The sequence below is a fragment of the Bombina bombina genome, chromosome 11, assembly GCF_027579735.1.
Source record: "Bombina bombina isolate aBomBom1 chromosome 11, aBomBom1.pri, whole genome shotgun sequence".
NCBI lineage: Eukaryota > Metazoa > Chordata > Amphibia > Anura > Bombinatoridae > Bombina > Bombina bombina.
Window position 1 is genome coordinate 71487772 of NC_069509.1, and position 25905 is coordinate 71513676.

The 25905-nt window shown below is 35.8% G+C and overlaps 1 protein-coding gene across 1 annotated transcript in view; it reads left to right on the forward strand.

Annotated features, from left to right (window-relative positions):
• The window catches only part of CACNA1H (calcium voltage-gated channel subunit alpha1 H), a 498677-nt gene that overhangs the window by 350337 nt on the left and 122435 nt on the right, over nt 1–25905 (forward strand). The window contains exons 20-23 of the mRNA XM_053694739.1: nt 17462–17588; nt 20255–20380; nt 21626–21715; nt 23969–24161. Coding sequence (XP_053550714.1) covers nt 17462–17588; nt 20255–20380; nt 21626–21715; nt 23969–24161 — 536 coding nt within the window. The remainder of the gene's footprint in view (nt 1–17461; nt 17589–20254; nt 20381–21625; nt 21716–23968; nt 24162–25905) is intronic.

Here is a 25905-nt window from a genome sequence, read left to right on the forward strand (position 1 = left end):
TGTGGGTGACGGTTCTGATCCAAACAGACTGGATTCAGATATTTCAAATTTTAAATTTAAACTGGAAAACCTCCGTGTATTACTAGGGGAGGTGTTAGCGGCTCTGAATGATTGTAACACAGTTGCAATACCAGAGAAAATGTGTAGGTTGGATAAATATTTTGCGGTACCGACGAGTACTGAGGTTTTTCCTATACCTAAGAGAATTACTGAAATTGTTTCTAAGGAGTGGGATAGACCCGGTGTGCCGTTCTCACCCCCTCCGATATTTAGAAAAATGTTTCCAATAGACGCCACCACACGGGACTTATGGCAAGCGGTCCCTAAGGTAGAGGGAGCAGTTTCTACTTTAGCTAAGCGTACCACTATCCCGGTGGAGGATAGCTGTGCTTTTTCAGATCCAATGGATAAAAAATTAGAGGGTTACCTTAAGAAAATGTTTGTTCAACAAGGTTTTATATTGCAACCCCTTGCATGCATTGCGCCGATCACGGCTGCAGCGGCGTTCTGGATTGAGTCTCTGGAAGAGAACATTAGTTCAGCTACTCTGGATGACATTACGGACAGGCTTAGAGTCCTTAAACTAGCTAATTCATTCATTTCGGAGGCCGTAGTACATCTAACTAAACTTACGGCGAAGAATTCAGGATTCGCCATTCAGGCACGCAGGGCGCTGTGGCTAAAATCCTGGTCAGCTGATGTTACTTCTAAGTCTAAATTGCTTAATATACCTTTCAAAGGGCAGACCTTATTCGGGCCCGGGTTGAAAGAGATTATCGCTGACATTACAGGAGGTAAAGGCCATGCCCTGCCTCAGGACAAAGCCAAAACTAAGACTAGACAGTCTAATTTTCGTTCCTTTCGTAATTTCAAAGCAGGAGCAGCATCAACTTCCTCTGCACCAAAACAGGAAGGAGCTGTTGCTCGCTACAGACAAGGCTGGAAACCTAACCAGTCCTGGAACAAGGGCAAGCAGACCAGGAAACCTACTGCTGCCCCTAAAACGGCATGAATTGAGGGCCCCCGATCCGGGATCGGATCTAGTGGGGGGCAGGCTTTCTCTCTTCGCCCAGGCTTGGGCAAGAGATGTCCAGGATCCCTGGGCGCTAGAAATAATATCTCAGGGATACCTTCTGGACTTCAAATACTCTCCTCCAAGAGAGAGATTTCATCTGTCAAGGTTGTCAACAATCCAGACAAAGAAAGAGGCGTTTCTACGCTGCGTACAAGAGCTCTTGTTAATGGGAGTAATCCACCCAGTTCCACGATCGGAACAGGGACAGGGGTTTTACTCAAATCTGTTTGTGGTTCCCAAAAAAGAGGGAACTTTCAGACCAATCCTGGACTTAAAGATCCTAAACAAGTTCCTAAGAGTTCCATCGTTCAAGATGGAGACTATTCGGACAATTTTACCTATGATCCAAGAGGGTCAGTACATGACCACTGTAGATTTAAAAGATGCTTACCTTCACATACCGATTCACAAAGATCATTACCGGTACCTAAGGTTTGCCTTCCTAGACAGGCATTACCAGTTTGTAGCTCTTCCATTCGGATTGGCTACAGCTCCAAGAATCTTCACAAAGGTTCTGGGTGCTCTTCTGGCGGTACTAAGACCGCGGGGAATCTCGGTAGCTCCATACCTAGACGACATTCTGATTCAAGCTTCAAGCTTTCAAACTGCCAAGTCTCATACAGAGTTAGTACTGGCATTTCTAAGGTCACATGGATGGAAGGTGAACGAAAAGAAAAGTTCACTCGTTCCACTCACAAGAGTTCCCTTCCTGGGGACTCTTATAGATTCTGTAAAAATGAAGATTTACCTGACAGAGGACAGGTTAACAAGACTTCAAGGTGCTTGCCGCACCCTTCATTCCATTCAACACCCGTCAGTGGCTCAATGCATGGAGGTAATCGGCTTAATGGTAGCGGCAATGGACATAGTACCCTTTGCACGCCTACACCTCAGACCACTGCAACTGTGCATGCTAAGTCAGTGGAATGGGGATTACTCAGACTTATCCCCTTCTCTGAATCTGGATCAAGAGACCAGAAATTCTCTTCTTTGGTGGCTTTCTCGGCCACATCTGTCCAGGGGGATGCCATTCAGCAGACCAGACTGGACAATTGTAACAACAGACGCCAGCCTTCTAGGTTGGGGTGCCGTCTGGAATTCTCTGAAGGCTCAGGGACAATAGAGTCAGGAGGAGAGTCTCCTGCCAATAAACATTCTGGAATTGAGAGCAGTTCTCAATGCCCTCCTGGCTTGGCCCCAGTTGACAACGCGGAGTTTCATCAGGTTTCAGTCGGACAACATCACGACTGTAGCTTACATCAACCATCAGGGAGGGACACGAAGCTCCCTAGCTATGATGGAAGTATCAAAGATAATTCGCTGGGCAGAGTCTCACTCTTGCCACCTGTCAGCAATCCACATCCCGGGAGTGGAGAACTGGGAGGCGGATTTCTTAAGTCGTCAGACTTTTCATCCGGGGGAGTGGGAACTTCATCCGGAGGTCTTTGCCCAAATACTTCGACGTTGGGGCAAACCAGCACCTGCGTGGCCACGCAGGACTTGGTATGCAGATCTGGTGGACATGTCATCCTGTCCACCTTGGTCTCTACCTCTGAAACAGGACCTTCTGATACAGGGTCCCTTCAAACATCAAAGTCTAACTTCTCTGAAGCTGACTGCTTGGAAATTGAACGTTTGATTTTATCAAGACGTGGGTTTTCTGAGTCAGTTATTGATACCTTAATACAGGCTAGGAAACCTGTTACCAGAAAGATTTACCATAAGATATGGCGTAAATACCTATATTGGTGTGAATCCAAAGGTTACTCTTGGAGTAAGGTTAGGATTCCTAGGATATTGTCTTTTCTACAAGAAGGTTTAGAAAAGGGTTTATCCGCTAGTTCATTAAAGGGACAGATCTCAGCTCTGTCCATTCTATTACACAAACGTCTGTCAGAAGTTCCTGACGTCCAGGCTTTTTGTCAGGCTTTGGCCAGGATTAAGCCTGTGTTTAAAACGGTTGCTCCACCATGGAGTTTAAACCTTGTTCTTAATGTTTTACAGGGCGTTCCGTTTGAACCCCTTCATTCCATTGATATAAAGTTGTTATCTTGGAAAGTTCTATTTTTAATGGCTATTTCCTCGGCTCGAAGAGTCTCTGAGTTATCAGCCTTACATTGTGATTCTCCTTATTTGATTTTTCATTCGGATAAGGTAGTTCTGCGTACTAAACCTGGGTTCTTACCTAAGGTAGTTACTAACAGGAATATCAATCAAGAGATTGTTGTTCCTTCTTTATGCCCAAATCCTTCTTCGAAGAAGGAACGTCTACTGCACAACCTGGATGTAGTCCGTGCTCTAAAATTTTACTTACAGGCAACTAAGGAATTTCGACAAACGTCTTCTCTGTTTGTCGTTTACTCTGGGCAGAGGAGAGGTCAAAAAGCTTCTGCTACCTCTCTTTCTTTTTGGCTTCGTAGCATAATTCGTTTAGCTTATGAGACTGCTGGACAGCAGCCTCCTGAAAGGATTACAGCTCATTCCACTAGAGCTGTGGCTTCTACTTGGGCCTTTAAGAATGAGGCCTCTGTTGAACAGATTTGCAAGGCTGCAACTTGGTCTTCGCTTCATACTTTTTCCAAATTTTACAAATTTGACACTTTTGCTTCATCGGAGGCTATTTTTGGGAGAAAGGTTCTTCAGGCAGTGGTTCCTTCTGTATAAAGAGCCTGCCTATCCCTCCCGTCATCCGTGTACTTTTGCTTTGGTATTGGTATCCCAGAAGTAATGATGACCCGTGGACTGATCACACTTAACAGAAGAAAACATAATTTATGCTTACCTGATAAATTCCTTTCTTCTGTAGTGTGATCAGTCCACGGCCCGCCCTGTTTTAAGGCAGGTAAATATTTTTTAATTTATACTCCAGTCACCACTTCACCCTTGGCTTTTCCTTTCTCGTTGGTCCTTGGTCGAATGACTGGGAGTGACGTAGAGGGGAGGAGCTATATGCAGCTCTGCTGGGTGAATCCTCTTGCACTTCCTGTTGGGGAGGAGTTAATATCCCAGAAGTAATGATGACCCGTGGACTGATCACACTACAGAAGAAAGGAATTTATCAGGTAAGCATAAATTATGTTATTTATGTGTTAATATGTGTATACATATATATTTATGTGTTAATATGTGTATACATATATATTTATGTGTTAATATGTGTATACATATATATTTATGTGTTAATATGTGTATACATATATATTTATGTGTTAATATGTGTATACATATATATTTATGTGTTAATATGTGTATACATATATATTTATGTGTTAATATGTGTATACATATATATTTATGTGTTAATATGTGTATACATATATATTTATGTGTTAATATGTGTATACATATATATTTATGTGTTAATATGTGTATACATATATATTTATGTGTTAATATGTGTATACATATATATTTATGTGTTAATATGTGTATACATATATATTTATGTGTTAATATGTGTATACATATATATTTATGTGCTAATATGTGTATATACATATATATTTATGTGTTAATATGTGAATATACATATATATTTATGTGTTAATATGTGTATACATATATATTTATGTGTTAATATGTGTATACATATATATTTATGTGTTAATATGTGTATACATATATATTTATGTGTTAATATGTGTATACATATATATTTATGTGTTAATATGTGTATACATATATATTTATGTGTTAATATGTGTATACATATATATTTATGTGTTAATATGTGTATACATATATATTTATGTGTTAATATGTGTATACATATATATTTATGTGTTAATATGTGTATACATATATATTTATGTGTTAATATGTGTATACATATATATTTATGTGTTAATATGTGTATACAGTATATTTACAGGGAACACACAGTTCCCATAGAACACAATGTAAATGCTCTTTTCAGTTCTGGTTTTTATCTAAAACCCCACAGCCGCAACTTCACACATTAAAACTGCTTCGTGCAGTTATTTTATTAAAAAATAAAAAAATGCAATTTTTTACATTTTTTAATAAAACACACCGCTGTATTTTGGGGACATTTGGAGCACATTACATAAATTAACCAGAGATCTGATCTCTGGTTAATTTGCTAAGCTCTAATTGCTACTACAAGCTAGCGGTATCGAAAACCAGCCACTTGTAATGGCTGATTATCGCACGCCAGCAAACATGTGAATTTGCCAGTTTGCCGGCAGGCAATAAATTAGCGCTCCACTTGTAATCTAGCCATAGATCTGTAGCATCTGAAGGGGTTAAACCCATACGCATCAAGGGCAAATGCATTCACAAGTTAAAGCATTAATGGAACATGATTTCATGGTTCATATCATACAATTAAAAAAAATATTTTGGATCTACCTTTTTTTATTAATTGTTCTTTGTTCCCTTGCTATCCTTTGTTAAAAAAGCATACCTAGGTAGGCTCAGGAGCAACAATCTTCTACTTGGAGCTGGCTGGTGATTGGTGGGTACACACATCTGCCTCTTTTCATTGCTTCACTAGATATGTTTAGCCAGGTCCCAGAAGTGCATTGCTGCTCTGGAGATGATTTTAACTATGTGTTTAACCGTTTAGCAGAGGTTAGACAAAGTTATATGCAAGCAACAGTGCAATAAATAAAATGCTCCAACACATTTGAGTATTTTCTTTGTTTACTTTATGGTCCATTTAAAGAGTGCTCCTTTAGTAAAAAAAATATATAACATAAATACAAGTAAACAGATTGTGTTTAAAAAAACACAGCAATGTACTTGTTTTTTTGCAAAATGAGCACTTAGAAATTCTCTGTGTAGCCCCTACCAACAGCTAGATAAGGGAGCAGACATGCTGAGAATTTAAGTTGCATTCTGCCTCTTCTAAGCATAGGCAGAGGCTGACTTCCTGTCTCTCTAGCTTTCACTGATTAGTAAACCAGCTTAAATGACTCTAGAAGATTTACACTCTTCTTGTAGGACTGTGATAGTAAGTAATGGGCACTGTACAAATTAAAGGAACAGCCTAATCAAAATTAAACTTTCCTGATTCAGATAGGGCATATCATTTTAAACAACTCTCCAATTTACTTCTATCATCAAATTTGGTTTGTTCTCTTGGTATTCTTAGTTGAAAGTTAAACCTAGGTAGACTCGTATGCTAATTTCTAAGCTCTTGAATGCCGCCTCTTATCTGAATGCATTTGTTAGTTTTTCACAGCAAGACAGCATTAGTTCATGTGTGCGCTCGTGGAGTTACTTATGAGAGGGCACTGATTGGATCAAATGCAAGTCAGTCAAAAGAACTGAAATAAGGGGCAGTCTGCAGAGGCTTAGATACAAGGAAATCACAGAAGTAAAAAGTATATTAATAATACAATGTTGTTTTTGCAAAACTGGGCAATGGGTAATAAATGAATTATCTATCTTTTTAAACAATAACAATTCTGGAGTAGACTGTCCCTTTAAGTTAAAAAAAAGAAATAAAAAAAGGTAAAATCCTTTTAAAATGATATTGTTTTATATCCCTATAAACATATTGCTTCAGTGTAGAGAATTCTAGCAGTGCTTTGCTTTTTTTAGAGCCATATTACTTTTAGTGGGAAAGGGCATCAAGATTCAAACCCTTTTTAATTAATACAGCAATGATTGTCTCTGCAGGGTCTGTGAGATGCAAGCTTGCAGTTCAACCAGGCTTCGCTGGATCTAGGTCAATAAACTCCATACAAGTACAAATCCATAGCTCACACCCTTACCTTGGTATAATACTTTGGTCTCACTATTGAAAAAGTCATATTTCTTAGATTCCTTGCAAGAAATCATTTTCATTGTCTTTTGCAATCTGATTCTTTAGCCCTATACTGTGCTCTGACATAACTAGCTATAATTTAATTGTCAAGGACAAAATGCACTTCACAGAGAAAATCTCTCAGCATTACCTTAATATAAACTCTTAGAAAAAAATCCAATATTTTTTTTTAAGCATCCCCTGCACTGTGTTACTAGCCAAACCTGCCAAAAAAAGTCAAGAGAAATATGTGTTTAATTTTCCACAGGGAAAATAAAAAACATTTTCTGCTTCTTATAACATTATAAACAATATCAGGAATCTCCCTAATTTTCTGACTTCCAAAGCGTTAATGACATTGACGCGTTTCTGCCTTGTGATTCTAGCATGTCTGAACATGCATTTTCTCTCAGTTAGATGCAGTTTCATTAGAGATGTGAAAGCTGAGCAAGAACAAATAAGCACAAAATAAATAAATAAAACTAATTGAATTGTGCTGTGACCTCTCAGTTCCCATGAGATATTTTCAGGGACTCGTTGGAGGGTTTTATTCAGAAACATATTCTTTAGATCCACAAAGAACAGCAGTTCAAGGCAGGTACACATTTTGTTTAATAGAAAATTACATACAGAATGTTACAGTTGTGCATGAACAATTCTGCATTAAAAAAACTGTTTATTGGGGTTCAAATTAATTACCAACCGACTTAAAGGAACAGTGTACTGTTAAATTTCTCTTCTCTTTTATGTGTTATTAATTATCCATTTTTACCTGCTGGAGTATAGTCAGTTGTTTGCCAACAAATCCTTAACCTTTATTTTGTCATTTGAAATAGTTTATTTTGCCCATTGAAACAGCCACCTATACTGAGAATTTTGATATAGGTTTATTTTCTGTAGAAAAGCTACGTAAATGGGACATTGCAACATAAATTAACCTCCTAATGTGGGTGGGGGGAGAGATTTTTGTCTATTTGGGTATGTCATATCACTATATCTTCTATTACATACAACAGATTTGTCCGAATTTATGCCAATTTGGCAATTCTTCTGATATACGAGCAACCAAATGCATTAAAGGACAAAACGGCTGAAGAATGAACAATTGTTTGACCAAATTGATTTGTTTGTTTGTGTTGTTTGCCACCAAAAAGGTGCAGGAATGTGCAATAAATGAATTTAGTCATACAAGTTTGTTCAATCAAGCCTTAAAGGGATATACAACCAATATATATAAGCATTTGAATTAACAGTTCATGATTAGTATCTGTTTCTTTACTACCTGATTGGCTGATGGTTCGCTTATAGGCTTTGGCTTTGCTCTGAGATCGTTACCTCTGATGAAGCGCATGTGCGCATGCGCGAAACGCGTCAGGTGTATTCTAGGTTACACACCTTACTATGAGCAACATTGCTGAATAAACTTCTTTGCACAAGTTCCATGAGTCCGGAGTTCCTGTTTCTTCCTCCTTTGGATGTTTGGAGTCTTGCATATAGCGATTGGGATTTCGCAGTTTGGCTCTCTGGACTTGCTTTTTGCCCGCTCTTCACAACAGCCTGGAGGACTTCATTCCAGTACCTGACACATCTTTGAGCGCCAATTGAGCGCCGTCGCTCTGACGTCAGAGCACCCGACCATCACGAGGAAATTGAGATCAGCGGTCTGTGGACATTTCCTGCCGACGCGACTGGGGGTTAGCAGCCTGTTGGTACGTGCCGGTGGAAGTTGACTACATCGACTGACTATACCCACTGCCTGGTTCAGTGGAGGAATACCTCACAAGATGTATTAAGTCTTGTTGCGATCAAGCGGGGACAGCTAAGTATACACTTCCAATACATTATTGGTGACTCCGAACTGATTTGCACGATTTGGAGCTGAAGTCTACTAACATTCTGACTTTAAAGTGACTGATGAACTATCGTATTACATTTATTATCAGCTACTGACTTCCGAAGTGGAGTTATTATACTCGGTTTTACTTGGCTATACTAGTATCATCACAAGAACTGCTGATATTTGTTGCTTTAACTACCTTCTTCTCTTTTGGTATATTATTAAGATTTAATTTATCCCTAGGTAGTTGTTTGCCTACTATTTGGTAAGAATTGTGTTTAAATTGATATTTATATCTATATTCATATACATCATTGAGCTGTCACCATAATGGCCACTAGCATAATACCCACAGGGGTTATAGATGAAGGCAGAAGAAAACGAATTATGGAGACAGCTCTTAAAAGTGATAACCCAGTTAGTGATCTCATTAAGGAGGATGACATCACTAGTTGTTTTTCTAATTTAGAACAATTGAAGTTCAAGGAAACAAATTTATGGTGGGACATAGAGTTCCTGGAATTGTATATTTCTGAAAATAAAGTCCCTAGGGGGCTGCGCATGAAAAAATGTCCTTCTTTTGCTCTCAGCAACTTGAAATTCATGGAGGAATGGAATGAAAGTTTGACCAATTGCTCCATAATACTAATGAAGCAGTTGCTGAGACACAAAAAGGAGGAAAGAGAGTTGATTCTAGTAGATATCAATAAAATTATTGTAGATTTACAGCCTTTTGAAACAACACAAAAGTATATTGATTATAACAAACAATTGAATGAAACCATTGAAAATTTAGACACTACTTTGTCCAATCGTAAAGTACAAAAATACCACAGAGATTTGAAGGATTACGAATTGGACATTGTTTATTCATGGCAGCAGCATAGACCCCGTAGACAAAATAAGTCATACAATTCAAATAAAAATAACATAAATAAAAATAAGTCCAAGGGTAATAATAAAAGTAAAAATAAAAACCCCAACAAACATGTAACATTTTCAAGTATTGAAACTGATTATCAGGATACTAGTGCCTCTAATACTGAGGGTGAAACTCCATCAGAGGTTACCCAACCTCGGGTGGTTTTAGAATCTAGTAGTAATAGAAAAGAATTGAAGACATTAATTAAACAACCAACTCAGACCAGTACACCTAAAAAGGATGAGCCTTCATTTAGATACCCCAGCAGGGTAAGAAAAGCAACAAAGAAATAGCAGTAATTAATCTCTCTGAATATGAATTATCCAATGTAGAAATTGATCTTCTTAATAAAGGTTTATCATATGCACCTGCACATAACTTTGAATTAGTGAACACTTTGATTGATGTTAACAAATTTGTTCGCAAAATAGTTTTAAAGAAACATTTTCTGCATCAACAGGACACACAACACTTTGATGAAACTTCTGTTCCCACTCCAGTTCAATCCGTAGGTGTGAAATCTCACCAACTTAAAGGGACAGTTTACTCAAACATTTTCTCCCCTTTAATTTGATCCCAATGATCCACTTTACCTGCTGGAGTGTATTAAATTGTTTACAAGTAGCTCCTTTACCCTTATATTGGCATTTGAAATTGTTGATTTAGCATGTGGTATCCCCACCTATTCTGAAAGTTTGTGGCCGCGCGTACCAGCTATAGATAAGCTTTGTAAACACAGCCAGCAGAATAAATTTCACTCCCAGTGTGATAAAGCAGAGATAAGGTAATAAAATGTTGATTTTCCATTGTTCTCTCAAAGTACTAGTGATTGTTTTAAGGACAGATATAAGATAAAGAAGCAGGTATATTTGCACAATGTGATACAGTAATGAGATCGGATTATACCTACAAGCTCAACCCATTTTATTAGGTTGTGGCTTCAAAACACAAAATCAGAGCTTTAATATACACAAATAAGCCTTAAAAAGCTAATTTTCATACATTTTTTACTCTGCAGTTGGTAAAAAAAGCAATTGTAAACACATTAAGGTAAAAACTATTTTACAGTACACTGTCCCTTTAATCTCTTTACAACAAGACACTATCAGACACATGGACACACTTAAAAACACTTGCACTTCCTTTCACTTTAAAGGTACTTCATGTTTTTACCCAATTCACTCTAGACACCAATTGTTAGATTTATATCAGAGAGTTGTTGAAAAAGAATTGACTGGCCTATATAGGTCAATTGAACAGAAGAAAGCCTCAAAAATAATAAATGACAAGATCACTAGAAAAGACAAGCATTGACTAAATTAGAAAACAATGATAAAATAATGATTACTCAGGCTGATAAGGGAGGATCAGTGGTAGTGCTAAATAAAAAAGACAATATATCAGAAATACACTCCCAGCTAAGTGATAATAGTTTATATACCAAATTGACATTTAATCCAACACAGTCCTTTAAAAACAAACTTTCTCATTTACTGGACCATGCTGTTGAAAACAATTTTATGAACAGGGATCTAGCAGACTATCTTTTTGTTAGTGAATCCAGCACCCCACACTTTCGCATAGTCCCTAAGATACATAAACGATTGGATAAACCTCCGGGCCGGCCCATAGTGGCCAGCAACGGATCTCTATGCAAGAGGTTGGGGTGCTGGCTGGATCATTTCTTGCAACCCATAATGTTGTCCCTACCGGGATATATTAGAGATAGTTCTCATCTAATTTCACAGCTTAAAGATTTAACCTGGCACAAAAATTATGTTTGGGCAACTATAGATGTGACGGCCCTTTATTCTAACATACCACACTCTTTGGGACCTCAGGCAATTGATGCAATGTTCATTAGACATTCTAATTATGGAGATGACTTTATCCTGTTTATAGTCCAAGTAACAGAGTTTTTGTTACATGCTAACATCTACATGGGCTGGCTTGAATTGAACCGCATCTTTGCAGATAATTTCCCTTATATTGATAACATGATTCTATATGGTCGCTTTATCGACGATATTGTCGTCATCTGGGACAAACAGAATGGTCATATGGTTGATTCCTTTGTAGAATTTATGAATGATAATAGATATAACCTGTCTTTCACTGCTGAGTCGAGCTCGACTAGCATTCACTTTTTAGACTTATTGATTGAAACTAGACAGGATAGAATCATTACTTCTACTTTCTGCAAACCATTGGCACGTAACACAATTTTGCGAGCTGATTCCTGTCATGTCCCGCATCTCTCAAAAAATTGGAGAAACAGCTTTTATTGATAGAAAAGAATTGTTTATACCACATAAGAAGAGGTTTAAATTGTCTAACACTGGACAAAAACAATCTCAGGAACAAAATATATTATTTATTACTGAATATAGTAGACAATACCGAGATATTTGTAATATAGTACAGAAAAATTTAACTATACTTAAGGGGGATGACTCCCTAACAGAAGTACTATCTAATGGGGTAAAATGTGTAGCTAGAAAAGCACCGACTATTGCAGATATGACTAGGAAAAATTTAGTCGGAAAACCAATCACTGACAGCACTACCACCAATTGGCTTAGTCCCAGAACAGGATGCTTTAAATGTGGCCATGTACCATGCAAGGCCTGCTCCTGCATATCTGTTACTGATACATTTTCCTCAAGTGTTACCAAACAAGTCTTTCATATTAAAGACAGAATTGACTGTAATTCTAAGTTTATTATCTATCTAGTTAATTGCCTTCACTGTTCTAAACAATATGTAGGGATCACGACTCGACCCTTCAAGGATAGAGTACGTGAACATTTAAGATCTCTTGAGGATAAAGAACCCAAAACACCTGTAGCGAAACACTTCAGACTCCATGGTTTTGGACCAAAGTATTTCTCCTGTGTTGGTATTGATATTATCAAAAAGCATCCAAGAGGGGGCGATAGAGAAAAGTGTCTGAGAAAAAAAGAGATCTTTTGGATAGTCAAGTTACATACTAGAACTCCAAAGGGAATGAATAAAAGAATGGATGTAGACCTATTTGTAGAATGAGTGTAGACATCATCCATTTCCCATCTGGACTGTAGAAACAAGGGGTTTATTTGTTAACTTTATTGCCATACCTATCTTTACATTTATCTTTGTATTCATTTTTAGAAAAATTAATCCTTGAATCTTTCTTCTGTTTCTTTTTGACTAAGATGTGTCACCAATTAAATGTTTACTTAGAGAAGATTTAGTTATGTTTTTTGTTCTTTTGGTTCCTCTTTTTTAACTGCCCAAATGTATATTTTTATGGCTTTATTTCTTATTATTTGGTCATTATTTTTTCGGTATCTTTCCCTACAGTGCATATAGAGAAAACACATTTTTTCTTTGTTATAGCATTTTCCAGTGTATATATTTTTATCCTATTTAATTTTCTTGAAAAGAAGGTAGATTCAATACTAAGATTGAAACGTGTACACATATTAGCACTCACATCTGGGAAAGTGTGGCTATAAATTTAGAACATGTAGTTTCAAGGGGAAGACGGTCTATGCCGTAAGAGTTAAAATATAACTTTTATTAGGATTGTTTTTGGTCTAGAGATATTTCCCAGTGCATGCAACCACGCTTAGCATCTATACCTCGCATACAGTATCCTTTTCAACATTTTGCGTTTTTATTTATATATGTTTGTGTTTGTCTTGTGGTAGTCGTTTTTTAAAAACAATCCTAATAAAAGTTATATTTTAACTCTTACGGCATAGACAGTCTTCCCCTTGAAACTACATGTTCTAAATTTATAGCCACACTTTCCCAGATGTGAGTGCTAATACGTGTACACGTTTCAATCTTAGTATTGAATCTACCTTCTTTTCTAGAAACAAACAGTACACAGCACCTAACTCGAATATCACAGGCAGTTAAATTACCTGCCCCAACTATTATAGAGCATCCTAGGAATACCGGATAGTAGTGCCATTTAGTCTTTCTCTTTTTTCGTATTTAATTTTCTTATTTACTTAAATTGTATTTCTTAACCAATTGTTTGATCTATATAAATGGAATATAATGACTATTGGGACACTAAATAATCTTCATTGTTAAATGATGTACCTACCTCATGGTTTATTTAAACGTGCATATTTTGGATGTCCCACAGTCATTAGATTATGTGTACATATTTATATATATGGTTCTATATTGCATTGTTTCTTGCGTTTATATTGACATATGTGCATACACTTTTATTTTTGTGTTTACATATATATATTCTTTAAACAAACTGTCTCATTTCTTAAAATGTTTTTTATTTGTCATTTTTTCAATTTATAAGTTGATGTGAATGCATACTTGGATGTATTAATGTTAATACATATTTACAAATGTATTTGTGAGAGATATAAAGCCTCTATGCTTACCAATGGCACACTCAGGTGGACTAAGCATTTGAATTAACAGTTCATGATTAGTATCTGTTTCTTTACTACCTGATTGGCTGATGGTTCGCTTATAGGCTTTGGCTTTGCTCTGAGATTGTTACCTCTGATGAAGCGCATGTGCGCATGCGCGAAACGCGTCAGGTGTATTCTAGGTTACACACCTTACTATGAGCAACATTGCTGAATAAACTTCTTTGCACAAGTTCCATGAGTCCGGAGTTCCTGTTTCTTCCTCCTTTGGATGTTTGGAGTCTTATACATATATATATATATATATATATATATATATATATATATATATATAAATATATATATATTGTGATTCAGACAGAGCATACAATTTAAAAAGAAAATTCTAATTTACTTCTATTATGAGATTTGCATTGTTCCCATGATATTCTAAATTGAAGATATACCTAGGTAGGCCTCTAGAGCACTATATAATAGTGGAAAATAAGATCCCGGCACTCCAAAGAATACAAATATGATCCTTTATAAAAATGTTAAAAAAAAATACATGGTATAATTGGTAGCCAATAATGAAACAAAGTGTGAAGGGGATCCAACACCCCCAAAGCATCAGACACGTTTCATGGGCACTTATTCACTGAACTATATGGCAGGAAATAGTACTGCCATCAAGTGCTTTTGCAAATTGATAACATTCTTGAAAAACTGCTGCCATATAGTGCTCCAGATATGGGCAGGCTTTTAAGCTTACATCCCTGCTTTTCAACAAAGGATACCAAGGGAACAAAGAAAAATTGATAATAGAAGCAAATAACATTTTTAAAATTACATGTTCTATCTGAATCACAAAAGAAAACTTTTGGTTTCATATCCCTTTAACCTATCATAGGGAGGTGGGAGACTAGGGGACGCTCAGCCATTTGTAATCAATTTGACTAAAAAAAAGAGCCAGAGAAATCACAAAGTCAGAAATTACATAGGCTGCAAAAAAATCAACTAGTTATACGGTAGATCCTTTCGTTTATCAATTCATTTTACTACAGAAATCCCCATAGACTTTAATGGTGAATGTTGTTGAAAAATCATTAGATAAGATTTTTCTAAATATTTTAATCAAACCCTATATGTTCTGTTTAAAAGATAAGTTCTTTAAATTGTTGAAATTCAATAATGTAAGATTTTTTTATTAAAATTAACTGAACGCCCGTATGAACGAAATTCGGTCTAACCGAACATATTGAAAAATATGGAACAACCCTTTAAGACAAAACAAATATTGCTGCCCATGCCTAATATATAAATAAATAAATACATTTATAATATAACATTGTGTGTGTTGTCTGTGTGCTGATATGCTTTACTGGGGGCAAAATTATTCTAGAGCGTTTTATGGTGCTGACAGGAAGCTATCCATATGCAAATTAGTTGCAAATAAGAGGAACAAAGATGAATTTAAACCTCAATAATTATTTCTATTATTATTATAAAACTTCTATTTGAATAAATCTGCCCTATGGCAGACAAACATATGTGAATAATCATGGCAGATTTGTTTTTTGTGTATTTTAAAGGGACATGAAACCCAAAAATGTTCTTTCATGATTTAGATAGAGAATTCAATTTGAAACAACTTTTCTAATTTATTTTGTGTTTGAAAAAGCTGATTTTGCTCATTTACCTCTTCCAGGCTTAAACGGACAGTTTACTCTAATTTTGTTATTGTTTTAAAAGATAGATGATCCCTTTAGTACCCATTCAACAGTTTTGCATAACCAACACAGTTATATTAATAAACATTTACCTTTGTGATTACCTTGTATCTAAGCCACTGCAGACTGCCCCTTATCTCAATGCTATTTACAGACTTTAGCCAATTAGTGCTGCTTCATGAATAACTCTGCAGGATTGAGCAGAATTATCCCTATGGCACACATGAACTGTCACTGTCAAGCTATGAAAATCTAATACAATTTACTGAGATAAAGGTGGCCTGCAGGAGCTTAGAAACAGGCAGAGTATTAGAGGTTATAAAGTATATTACTATAACAATGTTGGTTTTGCAAAGATGGGGAATGGGTAGTAAAGGTGTTGTTTATCTTTTTAAACAATACCAATTTTAGAGTAGACTGTCCCTTTAATTAGAATTTCAATACCTCACTATTAGACTATAAAAAAGAGATAACCGGAGCAGATCTGCTTTTTCTGCAGGGTCTGTAATTTACTGTGAAATACATTTTACAGTACAGTGTCCCTTTAATAATGGAAGTCCTTTAGCTTGTCATAATATGTATATTTAGTTGAAATAGCCTGATTATTATACAGTATAAAAATCTACTAAATATAAAAGTCTCTCTGAGACCAAATTAGTAATAATACCTAGTCTTTGGTTACCAAAATGGCTGAACCAATTGCCTCAGAGCTCCCAACACTCTGTTGTCCCTCCCACTTAAATGTACTTTTCTAGAAAACGCTGTTTCCAAAGGGAAGCCAGAGACTGGTTTAACCCCGCCTATGGCCTCCACCAACTGCACCCATGCTCTGACCAACTCGTCTATTCTCTACCTAGCCCCGCCCATGCATAATACCTTCAATTGCAACCAACCTGATCAGAGCACATTTGTGACTCCACCTACACATCTCCCTCACTCAGCCTAGGCCTCTCAGTCCCCAAAGACATCAGGCAAATATTGGGAGGTATGTTTCCTTCTGACTCTGCATAGTTTGGAGAGATTTTACTTTTGTCCCTTTGTAGGGGTTTCAAACACATTTTCTTCTGATTCTTTTTCTCTTATTATCAAGACTTGGTAACATATATCCCCTAATAACTGCCATGCTAATTAGCACATATTTGTATACAAATGTATGCAGCATAACTCAGACACTATAACTGCTAGGACAGATTTTAAATTAGGATTTGTTGGTAATTAGATTTTAACACATCACCATTTTAGAGCATTTAATTCTAGATTTATTTGTATATTATTAACATTGACATGAACCTTAAAGGGACAGGAAACCTAGACATTTTCTTTCATGATTTGGATGGAACATACAATTTTAAACAACTTTCCAATTTACTTCTTTTACCAAATTTGCTTCATTCTATTGTTATCCTTTGCGTAAAGCATTGAACTACAGGCAGTTAGGTGAACACATCTAGTTAACCAATCACAAGAGAAAAGTGTGTGCAGGCACCAATCAGCAGCTAGTTCCCACTAGTGTAGGATATGTGAGTATTATTTTTCAACCAGGGATACCAAGAGAATGAAGCACATTTGAAAATAGAAGTGAATTTAAATATGTCTTCAAATGTCACGCTGTATCTGAGTCATACAAGTTTAATTTTGACCATCCAATCCCTTTAAAAATGCTAGCCATAGTACTGTATATTCTTTATATAATATAATCATAAATACTGTATACATCTCTAGTCGTTGCTCCTTACATTTTATGTCTTTGGCAGAGTTATCAGTCGTGCACCAGGACTTAAGCTTGTGGTCGAAACTCTCATCTCTTCCCTACGGCCTATTGGCAACATCGTACTCATCTGTTGCGCCTTCTTCATCATCTTCGGCATCTTAGGAGTTCAGGTATTGTCGAAACGTAGAATCTAACATTGTTTTACTTGGGAATAGGGTTTTTTGAGCCAGCCACAGCCATGATCTAAGCTGTCTCTGTCAATGTATATACACAGGGGCGAAACTACAGGGGGTGCAGAGGTCGCAGGTGCAACTGGGCCCCTGAGGGTGGGGGGGCCCAGCTTAAAAAAAATAAAATAAAAAATATTTTATAATTGTTTTTATAATTTTTTTTAAAATGTATTAAATTCACCTTTTTTTGGAGGGGGGAGAGGTGGTGGGGGGGCCCCTTCTTAGATTCTTGCACCTGGGCCCTGTGGTTTCTAGTTACGCCTCTGTATATACATATGATAATATAGCAGGTGTTAAGTGTGGAAATAATTGTTTAAACAAACAGTTGGATTTGGAGCTGTAAAGAAAAAGATATGTGTTAAGAGAAGGTAGGTTATGCTGTATCATATGCAGGCGTTCAGTGCAGTAGTAGCTGTTGTTAATGGGAAATTTTACTGTGAAAAGAAAGTGTGCATTTCATAAGGACATTGTGGGCTAGATTACGAGTGGGGCACAAATTGGCACTCGCGCTTGTGCGCTAACTTCGCTAGATGTGAGTAAAAAGTGGAAGAAACACCCCTACTTACTTGCAAACCCGATCACGTTTACTCATGTGCAATGACCTGATATGAAATATTAATATTTAACATTCCAATGTTCTTCACATTGCAGAATGTTACATTAATTCTTAAAGGGACATTCCAGTCAAAATTTAAATACAGATAGATTGATTACATCTTTGAATAGAAACATATTTGCAATATACATGTATTGGCAAAAATGCTTCTAGTAAAAGTTATCACTGTTTTAGTGTTAACATTTTTCTCTGCACGTGCATGTGAAGCATAGCTATATATTGTCACTTCACCTACATGTTAAACAATGCAGCTGCTCAGATCATCAGTGGGGCTTGTATCATGTCAGCAATTAACAAATTTAGTCTGCTGGTGCACGGTGCATACTTAAATACACTTTTGAAATAGCTATAGCTTATTAGAAGCATTTTTGCTAATGCATGTATATTACAAAATTTATTCTGCTCAATACCGAAATGCACCCATTGGTTTCCAATTTTGGCTGGAATATCCCTTTAAATAAATATTTATATATATACTGTATATATATATATATATATATATATATATATATAATGTTTTTTTTTATATCAGCCAAAAAGAAGTGCACTCACAGGACTTGCACAACAAACAGAGTTACTTTATTTGTAACGTTTTCGGAGGTCTCGCCTCCTTCATCAGCATGCTATATATGTATATATGTATTTATGTGTTTAGATGTGTATATATGTCTGTAAATATGTATATACACATATAAATACATAAATACACATGTACACACATTTACACATATATTTATACATACATATACATATTTAGACATGAATATGTATGTATCTATGTTAAAGCCCTTTGCATGCATTTTTTTTCTAACACCTGAGACCTCTTATCTTTGATCTCTGAAGTCGAACTAACCCGACGCACGTTAAATTAAATTACGCTCAAGCGAATGAATTTACTTTTAACTCGTATAGCGCATGCTTCTTCCAAAGCACTCAAAGAGCAGCAATAACCCTTATCGCTAGCATGCAATAGTTAGCACACCACTCATAACCTAGCCCTGTATTTAAAAAAAAAAAAAAAACACTTTATTTTTCTATTTGTTATCCCTTGAAACAGTGTTAAATACATAGCCAAAGTTGTGTTACTGTGCCACTGCATATGAGGATACAGTTGGTGAGCCAATCAATAGGAGGCATACCTGTGTATGTTCCCATAACTGGTCATATCCTTATCTGGAGCAGAATGGGGGTATTCCAGAGGTTACTACAACAGAGTATGTTATAACTATATAGTAAAGAAGGGAATTTGATTACAAAAATAAAATACAGTAAAGAAATATTGCATTTTGGTGATCCATAAAAAGTAAGAATATTTCTTCCTACTTTACCCGTTCATCTTATCATTATCTGCAATCTCTTTTTGTATTGCTTTAACTACAAAGGGATTAAAGTAAGTCCCCCAAAAAAATCTGCTAAGAAACTGCAATGGACACACACAACCAACTCCCCCTTAGGGGCCGAATTATCAATGTGTGGACGGACATGATCCGCTGTAGGGGGTCTTACGTCCGCCGCACATCGATAAATCCCAACAGCATATGCTGTCTGCATTTATCATTGCGCAAGCATTTGACTAGAAATGCTTGTGCAATGCCGCGCCCTGCACATTTGCGGCCAATCGGCCACTAGCAGGAGGTGTCAATCAACCAGATCATATGTCATCGGGGTGGATTGCTGTGCACCTCCTCAGAGGTGGCGGATGAGTTAAGGAGCAGCGGTCTTAAGACCGTTGCTTCTTAACTCCTGTTTCCGGCGAGCCTAATGGCTCGCGCGGAAACAGCTGCATTGGGGCCAATATGGGGCTTAATAAATCAGTCCCTTAGAGTAAATTACACCAAGCAGATATGCAGTGTTGGTAAGAATAGGTGATTTTTTTTCACAAAATGATTTAATTAATATGACATCTGCTACATGATGGATAATATTTTAGGTCCCTGAAGAGACAGGATGTAAAATGTCTGTAGATTTATAGATTTTCACTTCATTGCAGCTTTTCAAGGGCAAGTTTTATTACTGCGAGGGATCTGACACGCGGAATATCACAAACCGGTCAGAGTGTATTCAAGCTCGCTACAAGTGGGTGCGCCGCAAATACAACTTTGACAACTTGGGTCAGGTAAGACACAAATCTTCTACTTTTAGTGGTATATATAAGTCTATATTATATTATAAATAATATGCATGTTAAATTACATATATAAAGGTATTTGTGTGTGTGTGTTATATACAGAATAAATATAAATATATATATATATATATATATATATATATATAATATATACACACATATGCAAGAATACAAATAGTTTATTCCTTTGTATGGTTACTCTAAATGTGGGAAAGGTTTTGAAAGTTCAAATTTAGACTTTTCAATAATGATTTAGCAATGTCAGTTTATTCTCTTATCAGGCAATAAGTATGTAAGTCCAAAAATAAACAAAGGCAGCAGCACTTCCAAATATTATATCCTTTATTAGCTCAGGGGTTATAAAAAGATTAGCTTGTGCATTGCTGCCTATGACCTGATTGAGATCTATTCATAGAAAAAAAAATTCTATGAGTTTTTGAGCTAATAAAGGATAACATTTTTGAAAGTGCTTTTGACTTTGTGTATTTTGGACTTGCCTGTGTAGACTGTATGTAGTTAGCTGGCAGTGTGCACCCTACACAGTGCACTGGAGGGTGATAAGTATGTAAGTTTCATTTTTGTTTTTGATTAGTCCTACCCATATGTTTGTGCTGCTGCTGGCTTGTAGAATTTGTCCACAGAATTTTTTTTTTAAAGGGACAGTAAAATCAAAATTAAACTTTCATAAATTGCACAGAAGATGCACATTTAAATAAACTTTACATTTTGCTTTATGATCAAATTTGCTTTATTTTCTTGGTATCCTTTTGTTAGGAGTATAGATAGGTAGGCTCAAGAGCTGGGAGCTAGCAGGTGATTGGCGGCTGCACATCTCTGTCTTGTCAGCTATCTTTCAGTACTGCATTGCTGCTCCTGATCCAACTCTTCAACAACGGGTACCAAGAGAATGAAGCAACATTTGATAATATAATTAATTGCAAAGTTGTTTAAAATTGCTTGCTCTGAAAGTTTAATTTTTTTTTTACCTTTAATGTCCTTTTAAATAAACAGATAATTCAAGTTCTCGAGAATAATACTAAGTTTCCATATAGATGTTTACAGCAAGGATTACATACAAACATACATAAATTTTCCTGCACTTTAAATTGTCTGGGTAGAGCTATTTTTTTCTAGACAGCTTAGTCCCTCCTGGGCGGGCTCTAACCCTCACATCTGATTTCCTGCTTTCAAGAAGCTGTTAACATGATTATACATGTCCCTGTCTTTCTCAAGGCCTTGATGTCGCTCTTTGTTCTGTCCTCCAAAGATGGCTGGGTAAATATCATGTACGATGGACTGGATGCTGTGGCGACTGATATTCAGGTACTAAGTCCAGTCCTAAGACTCAGACAATATCTTATCATATTACCATTGTTTTACCTCTCTGTACTAGTGTTTATATACTGCTCTTTTTATCCATATTGAGTTCAACAAATCTAATTTCATTGGGCTTGACTATTAGACATGTGCATTTGTTTTCGGACAAAAATAAAAAAAAATAAAAAAAATTCTATATTTGTTCCCTTTGTCCAAAAACGATAAATGTCCTTTAACAAAAAATAAATTATCAGTTGCAAAAGCTTCACAACTAAAAGTATTTCTCTATTAGTGATCACAACTGTACCTGTTCTCTTTATGTTACCTCTTGTTTGGCAGAAAGACGGACAGGTAACCATTTTTGGAGTGGGACAGGCAAGTAAAGATAACACACGAGAAACACATACACAGTGCAGAATAGAGAGACACTCAGAGGGAGTTGGAGAGAATAAAACATTAATTAAAGGGACATGAAACTCCAAATTTTACTTTCATGATTTAGATAGAACATCCAATTTTAAATAACTTTCCAATTTACTCCAATTATCAAATGTACTTCATTATCTTGGTATCCTTGGTAAAGAAGCATCAACACACTACTGGGAGCTAGCTAAAAAAACAAAAAAGAAAAAATGGAAGCACCTGGTAATGGCCGTTTCAAAGTATTTAATGAACAGGGTAACAAATTGTTGCATGAATTTTTACAAAGAATACACAGGGAAAGATCCCTTATTAAAATGCAAACCCAATACAGAAAAGGTGAAAGAACAAATATCAAGAGCTAGTGATAGAAACGATGTCTAACGCATTTCGGCGTGAGCCTTACTCATAGCCTAATAAAAAACAAATGGTCAGAAAGGTTTAAAAAACCTAGCTTAAAACTTGATTGGGATCCGGGTTACACACCCTAAACATAATTAACCAATCCGTATCAACTAATCAAAGTTGTGCACCCCCCCACCCCTAATGTTTACAAACTACCAATTCATTGATCGAAAAGAATTTCATTGATAGAAAAATACACCCCATCCCCTTCACCACTGAGTACTCCCATATAGCTAGCTAAAAAGCCAATGACATGAGGCAAATATGTGCAGTAACCAATCAGAAGCTTCTGAGCCTACCTAGGTATACTCTTAAACCAAGGATATAAAGGGAACAAAACAAAGTCGATAATAGAAATACATTGGAAAGTTATTTAAAATTGCATGCTGTATCTAAATCATGAATGAAAAGGTTTGGGTTTAATTTCCCTTTAAGAACAGTGTCACTTGCAAAGGGATGTTCCCTGCTTTTAAGTATGTAAAACTGATGTGTATGTTAACTATAGGGGGAACAAAACTGAGAGAATCAGATGGTAGGGGACAGAAACTTGAATATAAAATATAATTTGTCAAGAGAAAATAGGAATAAATAATAGGAAGAAATGTATAAAAAAAGTATAAGATAGTTGTAAACAAAATATGTCACAGGCTCAGAAATATGAGTATTGCGGAAGATGGGAGGCGTGAAATCTTTTTTACATGATAGAATTCCACTGGTAGAACCATTTTTTTAATATTTGTTTTGTATAGCTTGGTTATTTTCTAAAGTGTTATCATGAGAATACAATATAATGACCTCTCATTATGAAGAGCAGACGTTCCTCTTTTAAATAAGTCATCACTTGATGATGTAGATATATTTTCTCTCCAAATAAAAAATAAAAAAACATACATCCATGAGAAATTTAAAAAACACAACAGCATATTGTTGAGACCATACGCTATAAAGTGCAGAGTTTCTTTCTAAAAATGACCTTTGCGATGAAGATGAGACTGAAGTGATCAGAGAGGTGAGAGAGAAAAGCTCTTAGTTTCTTGGGTATCTTTGCCTCCTCCTAGTGGCCAGGAGTTGAATCATATGTGTATAAGCTTGTGGACTTGTCTTGTAGATACTTGCTTTTGCATTACGGGTCTTCAAACTCTAAATATTTATTGTATGTGTTTGTCTAAATTGATAATATTATGATCATTACATTTTATTATTTGTTCCTTGCACGGAATATGAGAAATTGATCTGTTGCCCATTAAATATCATCTCCATGAACAATTTTGACACATTTCTATAGCATGCCTTCATTGAATGTAATGCTATTAACAAATGTTTCCTTATGATAGACACCTAATAGGTATATATTTATTTAACCAATGTGATGTTTACAATATTTCTGTTTTTATTTTTTGGTCATCAATAATCTTCTTTTTGCTACTTTTTCAGCCAGTCAGAAATCACAACCCGTGGATGCTTCTATTCTTCATCTCATTCCTACTCATCGTTAGTTTTTTCGTACTAAACATGTTTGTTGGTGTGGTGGTGGAAAACTTTCACAAGTGTCGACAACATCAAGAAGCAGAGGAGGCACGTCGAAGAGAGGAGAAACGTCTCCGTCGTCTGGAAAAAAAGCGCAGGAGTAAGGCGTTGTACATGTCTGGTCGGTAGACTGTTCACAAAGAATCTTTCTCAGCCCTGCCTGCCGCCAAAGCAATCCACAACCCAAGAACAAAATCGTAGAAATATATAGTATCCATTCTAAAGGCATTTTGAGATGGAAACTGTGCAGTGATGTAGTCATATATGAATGTTAAAATGATAACATATGTGTGTGTATATACGCATAATATATATATATATATATATATGTATATATAAGTATATATACTGTGTATATATATATATATATATACATACACACACAAATATGCGCATACTCCCAGATAAACAACAGACACAAAGAAACACCTTTAATTAGTATATTACAAAACACCATGTTAAATATAATTACTTCTTCTATAAAGCACAGATTTCTTTCTTAGATAAACATTCTAAACTACAAAAAGTACAAAATATATGTTTTGATACTTTTCTCTTCTGTGCTACTTAGGGTGATCTATTACCATTAATACGCTGACATTCATGATATACATCTTGTAGGTTATATTAGTGAAATGTTCAAGAGACATTCATCAAATTCCACAAAAACAATTGAAAAATCATTAAATATTGCACACAATTATTAACATTATTAACATTATTATTATTATTATCGGTTATTTGTAGAGCGCCATCATTTTACATTCATTTAGTGTTTTTTTGATGACTGACATCCATATGCTTGCCTTTTTCCTCTCAAACCTCCAAAATTGCAAGTAGATTTTAGAGCAAAAAACGCATGTTCATGCACGATAAAGCTAGGCTGCACGAGGAACGTAGGCCGAGAAGAGAGTATAAAAAAAGTCGCTAAGCACTTTTATTAGATTACCGTTTCAAAGGCTCATGTACAAAATTACTCAGGAGTTAATTTAAAGTAATGTGATCAAAGTAGCGTCACCGTAGTAACGTATGAATGTGCATAAAATGTAGCAAATCATAATCAATGATTACAAAGCCTAACAGATTTTTGTGCTTTTTGAGGTACGTTTTAGTTTAGATTTAGCTCCATTCATTTTTCTTTTAGGAAGGTGACTAAGGATCATGTACGGGCTGTGGTGAGAGATCTGATTTGGTAGAAGTGTCCTGGCTTAGTGATTTTGTGTCAAGATCATATAGGACCATAGCAAATATATGTTTTTATATATATATATATATATATATATATATATATATACAGTGTATATATATATTTATATATTGAAGTGTATATATATATATATATATATATATATATGTGTGTGTATATATATATATATATATACCGGTATATATTTACAGTGTAAATATAATAATGAGATTCCATCCAATGAGAACAATCTGTTTCTTGATCCCTAGTGTCCCCTGTGGCTACTCAGGGTAATGCACACCAATGTAGAGGCAGAGCTTTTACCTTGAGTGTAATCACATACTTATTATGCAGAGCATAAAGATAGATAAAGCTTGAAAACATACTAGAAAATATATTGACAAATTAACTTGGTAGGTGTATGTTTAAGAATGCAAAGATTATGCATTTAGAACATGTATATTCATGAACTAAGAAATATTTTAAGCTTGTAGGAAGATTTCTTTTTTTATAGTAAAGGGTATTGTACTTATTTGATAGAATCTTCTGACAAAAGCTTGTGTGGAGTACAGTTTAAGTTTATTGAAGGGGAACACAGCTAAGATTTGATGATGTGAACGAGTACTGTTACAGAGTTTAGCCGGAGGATGTCCTACAA